Raw genomic sequence first — 12,869 nt, 5'->3', positions numbered from 1 at the left:
CTATGGCCTGGGAAAGCAGTGGAAGATGGCTCATGTGGTTGGGCCCCTGCACCCATGTGGGAGACCCAGAAGAAGCTCCTGGCTCCTGGCTTCAGACTGGCCCAGCTCCAGCCATTACGGCCATCTGGGGAGTGAACCAGAAGATGGAAAATCTCCCCCCACCCCCACCTCTACCTCTGCCTCTCTATAACTCTGCCTTTCAAGTAAATAAATAAATCCCTAAAATTTTTTTTCCTCTTTAATTGTTAATGCCTTTCCTTTTTTAAAAGGTCTATTTACTGTTAGATATCACCAGTCCTTTTTGTTTATTTTGCTATTTGACTATCATGTGAGAAGCGCTTCTCAGCTATCTGGCATGAGTGAGACTCTAAAAAGCTTACTGGGAACTCTGTGTGCATGGTAGTAGTGGACCTTATTCTTGGATAGAGATGTAGTGATTCATTAGGACATACCAGAATACCAGCACCCCTTTCTGTTGTGATCAGTTTTCCAAAAGAGGAATCCTTTAATTTTTTTTTTGACAGGCAGAGTTAGACAGTGAGAGAGAGAGACAAAGAGAAAGGTCTTCCTTCCGTTGGTTCACCCCCCAAATTGCTGCTACGGCCGGCGCGCTGTGCCGATCTGAAATCAGGAGCCAGGTCCTTCCTCCTGGTCTCCCATGCGGGTGCAGGGCCCAAGCACTTGGGCCATCCTCCACTGCACTCCCGGGCCACAGCAGAGAGCTGGACTGGAAGAGGAGCAACCGGGACAGAATCCGGTGCCCCAACCGGTACTAGAACCCGGTGTGCCGGCGCCGCAGGCAGAGGATTAGCTTAGTGATCCAGGCGCCGGCCACAAATCCTTTAATTTCTGATTTACATCTTAGGTTTCAGAAGTTTTGATTTTCATGGAACATGGACCTGTGTCATTTTTTTGGGGAAGGAAATCATTATTTTCCATGAAGTACCCTAAGCTGCCCTGGATAGGATCCACACTTACGTTTACATACATGCTTCATCTGTGTGCATGATAATCACAGCTCTTATTTGAACACTAATACGAGGATGTTTTATTATTTGTGGTTAGTGGGGTTCACTTTCCTTCTGGTCAATACTCATAGCTAAACAATAGTCCTACCTCATAATCTTAACTACCATCTAGAATGTTTTTAAAATAATTTTTCTGAAAGTTACCAGATTACACAATATTCACTAATTTAGTGTATTATATATTGTTGATTTTCAGCCATTTTCATATTGTAAAGTGTTATAATTTATTATATTGTTGTGATATTTAATAGTGTGTCTTACATACCTGAGTCTTAAGATTTGTATAATAATAATTGAAGTGAGTTGCTGGTACTTGATGTCTAAGCACTTTAATGCATATTTTCCCTTTATAGTAAAGCCTTTTGCAAATGAAGAAGAATATAAGAAAACTGAAGAAATAGTTCAAAAATTTCAAAATGGAATTGGAGCAGAATTGCACCAGAAGTTACTTGAAAGGGCAAAAGGAAAAAGAAATTGGGTATTTATGTTATACTTACCATAGAAAAATTGATATTTAAATGATGAGAAATAAAAATGTAAATAGCTTTCATTTTTAAATTATTGGTGTAAAAGTCCTTGCAGTCTTTATGTTCATCCTACAGAATAAATTAATCACTGAACTCTGGGAAGTTTTGAGTGTTGTGGGTGGGCCCCCTTCTTACGTGTTAAAATGCAGCTTTTCTAGGAGTGGTGATTCTGGATGGGATGTCTGGAATGGGACTCCATGTGGTTCTGACACAGGTGATCTGTAGACCATATTTGAGTATAGCCTGTAAAACTGGCAAACACTAAAATAGGCATGTCACATACGTGGCAGAGAAATATTGAAATAGTATATGGGGAAAAAAAGCCCATTACCAAATTGGAGTGGAGCATAGTTACGAACATTATGTTTCAGTTAGATAAATTGGAGAAATTGGTTCAGTAATTATTGAGGGTCTTGATAATTTTCACAAGGAGTCTGACTTCTTAAGCTCAATCATTTCTTTACTTCTCTAGTATATGAAATAGAGGCTGAATCTTCATAATTAAAAGGCATTGCCTTACTCTACAGGTAATGATTATAACTAACCTTTAGATTCAGAAATGAAAAGCAAGCTTATCTTGTCATGAGCCATTGAGATTTATAATGGAGTAATAAAATTTATACTTCCACATTTCTTTGTTTTCAATTTTGAGGCTTGAGTGATTTTAACTGAAGTGGGGTAAAGGTAAAGAAGTTGTTCTGCCTTTATTTTTTATGCTTCTGTCATTTTCTGAATTACTAAATATAATTTATAACATCAGTTTCTTCCAAAATAACTAATAACTCCAGGTAATTTGATAAGATCTGCTTACTTACGCATGAAATTCAATGGCATATTGTGAAAGAGGGACACTTAGCATGCAGTGCCTATGAAGAATCTAAATTAGTTTCTTTTGAAGATTTATTTTATTTATTTGAAAGAGTTACAGAGAGAGGTAGAGCCAGAGAGAGAGAGGTCTTCCATCCACTGGTTCACTCCCCCCAGATGACCAAAACGGCCAGAGCTGAGCTGATCCAAAGCCAGGAATCAGGAGCTTCTTCCAGGTCTTCCAACACGGGTGCAGGGGCCCAAGGACTTGGGCCATCTTCTACTGCTTTCCCAGGCCACAGCAGAGAGCTGGATCAGAAGTGGAGCAGCCAGGCACTGCAGGCCATAGCTTTAACCTGCTGTACAACAGCACCAGCCCCCTAAATTAGTTTTAAACCTATACAGCAGTAAAAAAAAAAAAAAAAAAAAGAAAAGAAAAGAAAAGAAAAAAAAAGAAATCTGGTCATTTGCAACAAAATGGAGGAATCTGGAAAACATCATGCTGAGTGAAATGAGCCAGTCCCAAAGGGACAAATATCATATGTTCTTCCTGATTGGTGACAACTAACTGAGCACCTAAAAGGAAACCTGTGGAAGTGAAATGGACACTATCAGAAACAATGACTTGATCAGCCCTTGTCCTGACTGTTCAGGAACAACTTACTATTTTATTCCTTTTAGTATTTTTTTTTTTTGTTCTACTTAATACCATTGGTTGAACTCTTCAACACACAATTATTCTTAGGCATTTAAATTTAACTGAAAAGTGATCCCTGTTAAATATAAGAGAGGGAAGAGATGTACAGTTCAGCACATGCTCACTCGGACTTACCCCTAATGGTAGAGCTAGAAACGTGCCCGGGAATTCCAGTTCAGTCCCATCAAGGTGGCAAGTACCAATGACATCTTACTTGTTAAAGTGATCAGTTTAAGTTCATAATTGATCAAAAAGATAGGATTAAGTGTCAAAGGGGTTACATAAATAAGACCAGTGTCTGCAAATAATAATTGATAGAATTAAAAAGGAGAGAATGATCTTACATGGAAAGCAGGATACACAGCAGACTCATAGAATGGCAAATGCCCTAAACAGCACTCTGGCCTCAGAATCAGCCCTTAAGGCATTCTAATCTGGCTAAAAAGCCCATGAGAGTTTCACAGGCATGGAAAGCCAAGACACTTTGGGGGAAAATAAATGACCTAAATGGAAAATCTCTGTGAGAGATCCCAGCTGAAAAAACAGGCCATCAAATAAGGCAGTACCTTTCTCTGAAGGGAGGAGAGAACCTCCACTTTGATTATGGCCTTGTCTAAATAAGGTCGGAGTTGGTGAACTCAAGAGGCTTCCATAGCCTTGGCAGCTCATGACAAGAGCCTTGAGTGATTACTGACATCATAAATAAGAGTGTCAGTTGTTAAATCAACAACGTGAGTCACTGTGCACCTGCTCCCCATGTAGGACCTCTGTCCTTAATGTGTTGTACTATGCGAATTAATGGTAAAACTACTCAAACAGTACTCTATATTTTGTGTGTCTTTGTGGGTGCAGTCTGTTGAAATCTTTACGTAGTATATACTCAGTTGATCTTCTGTATATAAAGATAATTGAAAATGAATCGTGATGAAGAATGGGATGGGAGAGGGAATGGGAGATGGGATGGTTGCAGGTGGGAGGGAGGTTATGGGGGGAAAAGCCACTATAATTCAAAAGTTGTACTTTGTAAATTTATCTTTATTAAATAAAAGTTAAAGGAAGAAAAAAAAGAAAATATGTTTTAAGTTTGAAGATGAGTAAAGAACCAATGTTGCTTGCTCTTTTTTTTTTTTTTTTTGCCAGCAGTTATGCATTCACATATTGTGAAGGACATTAGGCTGATGTTAATTTCTTTTAGCTGGAGGAGTGGTGGCTGAATGTGGCCTATCTGGATGTTCGTATACCATCACAACTGAATGTCAACTTCGCGGGTCCTTCGCCCCATTTTGAACACTACTGGCCTCCAAAAGAAGGCACTCATTTAGAAAGAGGAAGTATAATTCTTTGGCATAACTTGAACTACTGGCAGCTATTAAGAAAGTAAGAATACTTAAGTGAATTTGTAATAGGTTTACCTGACGTCTCAGGTGGCAAAATGTTGAGAAGCTTCATTTATTTGGGGTTGAGTACTATAGATGTGACTGGTTGGTTTATAAGTCTAATAATGAGTTCTTAATCATAATCCTGTTTTTAATAGGGAAAAAGTGCCTGTTGACAAAGTTGGGAACACTCCTCTAGATATGAATCAATTCCGAATGCTGTTTTCTACCTGCAAGGTTCCAGGAATTACTAGAGATTCAATTATGAATTATTTTAGGACTGGTAAGTGAAAACATGCAAATGTGTTGGGATTTGGGTAGTTTGATGTAATTTTTACTGAGTCGCCATGGAACATAGTTTTGAAGAATGTTTGCTTGTTGGACTTTGACAAAGACTTTGCATGAATCTTCTATGTTGTTCTATTTTGTTGGGATGTAATGTATGGGAACAGGTTTTCCAAACTGTGTCTGACATGGTCCAGCACAAACCCGTGACTTGTGTTGTATCATCTGAGAGTTTAAACAATTTAGCTGAGAGTAGAATTCTGAATCAGAATACTGAAGAAATCCTGGAGCATATGTTCTGGATGCCTTTCTTTCTACTGTCATCTCTATTATCTGAACTATCCATTCAGGTGTTTGATTGTCTGTGTTCATCATACTCATTTCTCTTTGCAAATATGTTTTCCCTATCTGAGCTGAAAGTCTGGAGGCAAATAGGTTTAGATTGACTCATCAAATTTCTGTTTTTACAGTTCAGTGGCAATTTTTGCTTGATGTCCCCTTCAAATGGAAGAATTTGTTGTAATTGCTGATGTTATTACTTTAGGAATGTTTTTGTTTTTTGAAACTAATGACAGTTTACAATCACTGTAGAGTACAATTTTGAGTGGATAAAGTAAAGGTTTTAAGAGCCAGTTAAGCTCATACAGTGAGCTTAGTTTACTGTTACAGAGAATTCAACTTCTCTTAGTAAGCCCCTATAGACGATTGAGGCGTTCAGTGTCTTTGAGCCCATGTGATTTACCTTAATGTTGCAAGTGAAAGAATTAAAAGAAATTTCAGGGAAACTGGGTTATTCATAGCAAAATTTAGTGTCTAAATGTAAGTGGAAGAGAAAAACAGAAAAGTGATGTAAGAATAGCAGTAATGAAGAGAGGAAAATTGAAAACTGATGTTGCTAAGACCTGGTTTTGAATTTGGTCTTGGTTACTTAGGTATGTCCTTTATAAAGTAACTCCTTCAAGTTAGAGTGTGTAAAACAAGGATTCATTAATAACATTTCTTGTTACAGTGGTATAAACTGTCATAATTGTAATATTCTTAGAGCTATGTGAAGAAGTATATAGGGATAAAGCTGGAGTAATAAGTAAACAAGAAAAAAATTCAGAATTAGTGGTAAGTACTGTGTAGAAAATTTAAATGAATGATATGTGACTGTTTTAGGTTACACTGTAGAGAAGGCTTCTCTGGGGATGTGAATGATATGATGGACCAGTGTAGGTTTTGGCTTTTTTTAGTTTGGTTTAAGTCAGTTTTGTTTTTGTGCTCTGTGTGTGTGTGTGTGTGTGTTGAGGGAAGGATCTCCCCCAGGGAAGAAATAAACTTGGCATGTTCAAAAAGCAATAGGACAGAGCAGAGTAGGCAAGAGGGAGAGGGGTGGATTGAGGAGGTGACTAGAGACCCTGTAGTACTTTGTAAACCAAGAGAATAGGTTTTTGGCTTTTATTTTAATATTAACGGGTTTTGAGAAAAGTAGTAACGTGCAGATTTATGTTCCAAAAGACCATTCTTTCGCTGTAAGCACAGAAGCGGGGAGATGACTTAGGCAGTTGTTAGGATCATCCAAGTGAGCTGATACAGGCATGTGCTAGGGTGGTGAAAAGGTACCAGATTCTAGATATACTTTGGATATGAGGTTAGCAGAATTTTCAGAGTTAAGTTGTGAGATACAAGACAGAAACAGCAATCAGAGATGACTTTAAGATATTTGACTTCAGCAATTAATGGGATATATTAATGTGTAGGTTCATATGGTAAGAAAAATTGGGAGGAGATGTTTTAGGAAGAAAAATCAAGAGGTACCTTGGACTATGTTGAATTTAAGATGCCTTTTAGTAGAAATCTAAGCAGGCAATTGGAGACAAGGTGTAGAATTCTGGGAAAGATTAAGTACTGTAGATAGTGACTTTAGGACTCATCACCAGTAGGCAGAAATGATTTTTAGAGCTGTTAGAGTAGGTTAGGGGCCGGCACTATGACGTAGTGGATAAAGCCACTGCCTGAAGTGCTGGCATCTTATATGGGCGCCAGTTCAAGACTCGGCTGCTCCACTTATGATCCAGCCCTCTGCTGTGGCCTGGAAAAGCAGTGGAAGATGGCCCAAGTCCTTGGGCCCCTGCACCTGTGTGGGAGACCTGGAGGAAGCTCTTGGCTCCTGGCTTCAGATCAGCACAGCTCCAGCTGTTGCATCCAATTAGGGAGTGAACTGGTGGATAGAAGACCTCTCTTTGTCTCTCTGCCTCTCCTCTCTCTGTGTAACTCTGACATTCAAATAAATAAATAATTTTTTTTTAAAAAAAGAGTAGGTTAAATTACTTTTGGCACATATGTAAGTCAGGGTGCTGGGCTTGGGGGAGCAGTACTAATTCTTATCATAACCTAATAGAGGAGGAGGAGCCAGCAAAGGAGACCAAGAGAAGTAGGAAGAAAATGAGCCCAGTGGTCCCCTTGAAGTCAAGAGAAGGAAGTGTTTTATTTATGCTGGTGGAAATGTGACCACTGGGTTTGTCAGCAGAATGGGGACAGATGCTGTCCTGGACCAGAGCGGTTTTAATGCAAGCGGAGGAAAGAAGTTCAGTTTAAAGAGATGAAAGCAAATTGATGAAGTGGTGACAACATTTGGAAATAATACTTGGAAAAAATGTTGGTATGCAGTGGAAGATTTAAAAACTTGTGTTTTAAACGATTGATGATATTACATCTTAGTAATAATAGAGGAGAGAAAAAAATTACCTTGCAAGGGAGGAGATAAGGGGCCAAATCATTGGGAAGAAGAGGGGTGGGAGGTAAAGAGCAGGATGGTAGAGGAGAGGATCTCCCACCAAAGAAAGCAGGGACCAGGAGGGAGTGCATCTGGATGCAGACGAGAGCCACTTCTACTGCAGGAAGATGAGGAGCTCCTTTGTGTTGCTTGTGTTTTCCTTTGTCAAGCTGAGTTCCTTAGCCGAATTGGAAGATTTGAGGAGAAAAGAGAAGGTTTAAAATAGTCACTGTGGGATATGGGAAGAGGAATTGTGCTGTAGACATGTGAGGTTGCTGAGTAATGTTTAGTGCCCATTTGAGATGTATGTTCATGAATGTAAAGTTATACTGGATGATGTGTGTTTTCTTAAGCAATATGCAGGGGCAAGTGCAGAGGTAAGGATTTTTGCAAGGGAGAAATTGCAATGTAGGGCTATAGAACCTGTTCTTGATAAGGAGAAAATATAAGAAATTTTATGTGTTGAAAGGAGGGCAGAATGTAAGGTGCTGGCCTAGTAAGGAGTCTGTAACCAGAACTAGTTTGCTTTTTAGCCTTCCCCTAAGAGAGGATGAGTCATGGTTTCATCCTTGTTGACCTCATTTGGCTCCAGAAGCTCATGCTTTCCATGTCATCTCTTGTCATCTTTGATCCAAGTTCCCTGCTGCTGTGACTTACCCCACCACTTCCCCAAAGCCTCCTGATCAGCACAATCCACTGCATCCTCAACTTTTACTCTGAAGGATTCCACCACTACTTCTCTTGTAAGCATCTCAGTGGGAGGTTTTTTTTAATGTTTATTCTTTAGTTCTGCAGGCTTCATGGGAGGTGTTGGCATCCTGTTTATTTCCCTTTGCCTTTTCCATTTTCTGTTTTTACAGTTTGGACTCTTTGGGCAGAAAAAAAAAGCTGTTAGGTTTTATAACCACTGCTCGTGACATTATAATGACTTTGCTTCTGACCATTCCTTTTCACTCATTGGTTACTTTAGCATCAGTCTCACTGTTTTTCTGTTACTACCCCTGGATGGCTTTGAAGATGGAAGAAGGGGTTCCTGAGCCAAGTCGTATGGGCGGCCCTTCGAAAAGCTGGAAGGGGGAAAGAAACAACCTCGCTAGAGCTCCAGAATGACCACAGCCTGCTGACTCCTCCAGTTTAGCCGCACTAAGACACATTTCAGATTTCTGGCCTTCAGATTGGAAGGCAGTAAGTTGTGTTGTTTTGAGTCACTGAGTAAATGGTAATTTGTTAGTGCAGGCTTTGAGAACATCCGGTGTTTTCCCACTCTCTTGCAGTACATTATCACACATTTGTATACTTTGTCTTCCTTCTTCAATAATAGATGTCATGTTCTGACTCCTAAGGTCAACTCTCCCAAATGTGTTCTGGACCTCATGTTGTCTCATCAAGGATCTTGCATATGCATTATATGCATTGCCGTCTTTTTCTCTTTGCTAGATGTTCCAATCTGGACTATCTCTCTCTCTCTCTCTCTCTCTTTTTTTAGATTTATCTATTTGAAAGAGTGACAGAGAATGAGTGAGGGACAGACAGAGTCCTTCCATGTGCTGGTTCACCCCTAAAATGGCTGCAATAGCCAGGTCTGGGCCAGGCTGAAGCCAGGAGCCAGAAATTCCATCTGGATCTCCCACCTGGGTGGCAGGGGCCCAAACACTTGAGTCATCCTCCTCTGCCTTCCCAGGTGAATGAACAGGAACCTGGATCAGAAGCAGAGCAGGTAGGGCTCAAACCAGCCCTCTGATACAGGATCCCACCTTGCAGGCGCAGCTTAACCTACAATACCAGCTCGTCCTATAGTAAAAGAAAAATAACTTGTTTCCTTCAAATGTCACCCTCTAGTCAAAGTCACCATCTTCTCTCACTTAGGTCATTTTTACCTGCCTGCTAACTCACCTTGCTGCGTCTTCTCTTCTGGCCATAATCTGTTTTCCATGTAGCAGCTGGAATGACCTTTCTTAAGTGTTGGATTACATTATCACTGTCACTCTTCAGCTTCCTTCCCAGCATACTTCATATTGAAAGCCTGTTCTGAGGTCAGTATGATGCGGCCGCCGCTCTGTACTTCTCTTTCCTTCTCTGAGTGCACTGACCTCATTTCCCTCGAAGCGAAGCAGCCACAGTTGTCCTGATGTCTTTTCACTTGCCGTTCCTGTGGAACTGCCATGGTGCACTTTCTCACTTGGTGCAGTGTTCTGCCCAGGCATCTCATCTCAGGTTCATCCCGAGTTAACACCTCTTGCCATCACCCCCACTTCCGACTGTTTATTGATTAATTGGGCAGCTGATGTATTTTCTTTATTTTCCAGCCCTAAAATTTGGGAAGATGTGGTCAGTAGGTGATAGCAATAAAAGGTAGTGGTTGACAATGTGTAAGGATCTGGAGGAGAAGAGAGACAAAAGGAGTAGCCATTAGGAGCCGGGAAAATACATACTCACCTCCCAGTTCTTGAGAAAATAGGTATAAGACTGGTGTTATCAGTAGTCCTTTTTTGTAGGTTCATGAAATAATGTGGGTAAAGAACTCAGCACCACCCAATACATTTCCTTCCAGTGGCAGTGTGTAAGGGTACTTCAGAGAGTTCATGGGAAAATAGAATTAAAAGATCAGTGTATTTTGGTACAAATTCTTTAAAATTTTTATTTTTCTTTTTATTTGAAAGGCAGAGATTAGATCTTTCTTTCTTTCTACCTATCTATATCTATATCTATATCTATATCTATATCTATATCTATATCTATCTATCTATCTATTTTCCATTTGCTGATTCACTCTCCAAATGCCCTCAACAAGTAGGGCTGGGCCTGGCTGAAGCCAGTTCAAACCGGGTCTCCCCCATGGGTGGCAGGGACCCAAGGACTTGAGCTGTCACCTGCTGCCTCTGAGGGTGTACACCAACAGGAAGCTGGATTAGAAACAGAAAAACTGAGATTTGAAACAAGCTTTCTTGATACACAGTGCCAGTGGTCAAGTGGCAGCTTCACTGCTGTGCTAAAAGCCCACCCATCCATTGTATGGATTTTCCATGAACCTTTTGAAGGTCCCTCATGCATGTACGTTTCTCTTCCTGTTTTTAATTTTTGCTGTCATGTAGGAAGACCCTTGGCAAAGGAAGTAGTAACTAAAAACTGGGCTAAGTCAGAGTAGTCTGAAATTTACACCAAATAAACAGTTCTTGGGGAATTAATGTGTGCCAAAGGGATCAGAATTCATAGTGATATTTACTATTAGCAAAGCCTTAATTAGAAACAGACTGGGCCAAACTCTTTCCTCTTGTCAATTACGCAAGTGATGTTCATTTCAACTTAAAACATTTTTTTTCTTTGAGGAATCATAGTTTGATATCTTTGCAGTTAAATTCTCTGAAGAACAGTTAACAAATAATCCCAAAGAGAAGCTCATGAGTTCAAATGATTCTCCTCTCTGGACCCCTTCTACTATTCTCACTTCTTTCCCCAAATAAAACTAGAAGACCTTGTGGCAGTTTGGGATTTGTATGATTCTTAGGGTATATAAATATTTGAAGTTCTCATGGATTTCTAGGTATTGTCTATGGACACATTTAAAGATATGTATTTACTTCATAGTAACTGAAATTCTTTTAACTTGCATGTTGTTCATGTTATATATTTGATGAATATATGATGAAAAAAATCACTTTCCTCCAGTTTAAATTTTGGAGATTTGAGTCTTCTGTCTTCTGTCTCTTTTTCCAGAGAGTGAAGGGCATTCCCCAAGTCACCTTGCAGTGCTGTGTCGCGGCCGAGTTTTTGTCTTTGATGTAATACATGAAGGCAGTCTGATCACCCCGCCAGAGTTTCTCAGGTCTTCAAACTACTTTATCTTGAGTCTCACCGCATGTTAAGTTTTTACTTGAGTTAAAAAAGTAAATGTTCAGAAACACCTTTCTGTGAAATGTCGGTAAAATGAAAAACAAAATTTTATACATGCTTACTTTTAAAGAACTTTTCTTTTTAATTTAATTTTTTGAGACACAGGGAGAAGATGCAGAGATTGGAAAAAGATTAGTTCTTAATTTTATTATATGCACTTGAATATGTTCTACTTGGAGAAAAGGAAACCATAGATATGTTCCTTTCCCTGCTCCAGATTTTTTTTTCAAGATTTTACTTACTTGAGAAATAGAGTTATAGACAGTGAGAGGGAGAGACAGAAAGAAAGGTCTTCCTTCCATTAGTTCACTCCCCAAATGACTGCCGCAGCTGGAGCTGGGCCAATTCGAAGCCAGGAGCCAGGAGTTTCTTCTGGGTCTCCCACATGGGTGCATGTGTCTAAGGACCTGGACTATCTTCTATTGCTCTTCCAGGCCACAGCAGAGAGCTGGATCAGAAGTGGAGCAGCTGGGACTCGAACCAGTATCCATATAGGATACTGGCAATGCAGGCGGTGGCTTTACCCACTGTGCCACAGCGCTGGCCCCAATGCATTTTTTTTAAAAGATGTATTTATTTGTTTGAAACACAGAGTTACAGAGGCAGAGGCAGATAGAGAGAAGTCTTCCATCTGCTGGTTCACTCCCCAGACGGCTGCAGTGACCGGAGCTGGGCCAATCTGAAGTCAGGAGCCAGGAGCTTCTTGTGGGTCTCCCATGTGGGTATAGGGGCCCAAGGACTTGGACCAACTTCTGCTTTCCCAGACCATAGCAGAGAGCTGGATCAGAAGTGGAGCAGCTGGGATTTGAACCAGTGCCTAAATGGGACGCCAGCACTGCAGGTAGAGGCTTAGCCCACTACACCACAGCCCCGGCCCAGGGAAATGAATCTTATGAGAAAACTGCAGGCCGGCGCCACAGCTCACTAGGCTAATCCTCCGCCTTGCGGCGCCAGCACACCGGGCTCTAGTCCCGGTTGGGGCACCAGATTCTGTCCCGGTTGCCCCTCTTCCAGGCCAGCTCTCTGCTGTGGCCAGGGAAGTGCAGTGGAGGATGGCCCAAGTCCTTGGGCCCTGCACCCCATGGGAGACCAGGGTAAGTACCTGGCTCCTGCCATCGGATCAGCACGGTGTGCCGGCCGCAGCGCGCCGGCCGCGGCGGCCATTGGAGGGTGAACCAACGGCAAAGGAAGACCTTTCTCTCTGTCTCTCTCTCTCACTGTCCACTCTGCCTGTCAAAAAAAAAAAAAAAAAAAAAAAAAAAAACTGAAAAACTGCATAGATTTCAACATTTTGGTACCCAAATAAATTTATCTTTTGATTCCATTTCCATGAACTTTTTGAAGTATCCTCATAGTTGCATGTGTTCCATCCTTCCAGACCTGTTGTAATGAATGTATATGTGCAATAGTTTTAAATAGAGAACATATATATATATATATGAGTATAGTATATATTATATGTATGTGCATGCATACATACATATAGTAGTGTATGTATAA

The 12,869-nt window shown here is 40.6% G+C and overlaps 1 protein-coding gene across 9 annotated transcripts in view; it reads left to right on the top strand.

Annotated features, from left to right (window-relative positions):
• The window catches only part of CROT (carnitine O-octanoyltransferase), a 41,987-nt gene that overhangs the window by 5,137 nt on the left and 23,981 nt on the right, over window positions 1–12,869 (top strand). For 6 of the 9 annotated variants that reach the window (XM_051853369.2, XM_051853367.2, XM_070059864.1 and 3 more), the window contains 3 exons: window positions 1,382–1,506; window positions 4,594–4,718; window positions 11,193–11,301. In XM_051853369.2, the coding sequence (XP_051709329.2) occupies window positions 1,445–1,506; window positions 4,594–4,718; window positions 11,193–11,301 (296 nt within the window). In that variant the 5' untranslated portion in view covers window positions 1,382–1,444. Of the gene's footprint in view, window positions 1–1,381; window positions 1,507–4,254; window positions 4,437–4,593; window positions 4,719–11,192; window positions 11,302–12,869 lie in introns of all 9 variants that reach the window. The other 3 variants (XM_008261798.4, XM_008261797.4, XM_070059863.1) reach the window with 1 other exon arrangement.

Source organism: Oryctolagus cuniculus, chromosome 16, assembly GCF_964237555.1.
Source record: "Oryctolagus cuniculus chromosome 16, mOryCun1.1, whole genome shotgun sequence".
NCBI classification, from domain to species: Eukaryota; Metazoa; Chordata; class Mammalia; order Lagomorpha; family Leporidae; genus Oryctolagus; species Oryctolagus cuniculus.
The sequence above is the reverse complement of the archived record's forward strand: the minus strand, read 5'-3'. Positions and strand labels throughout refer to the sequence as shown.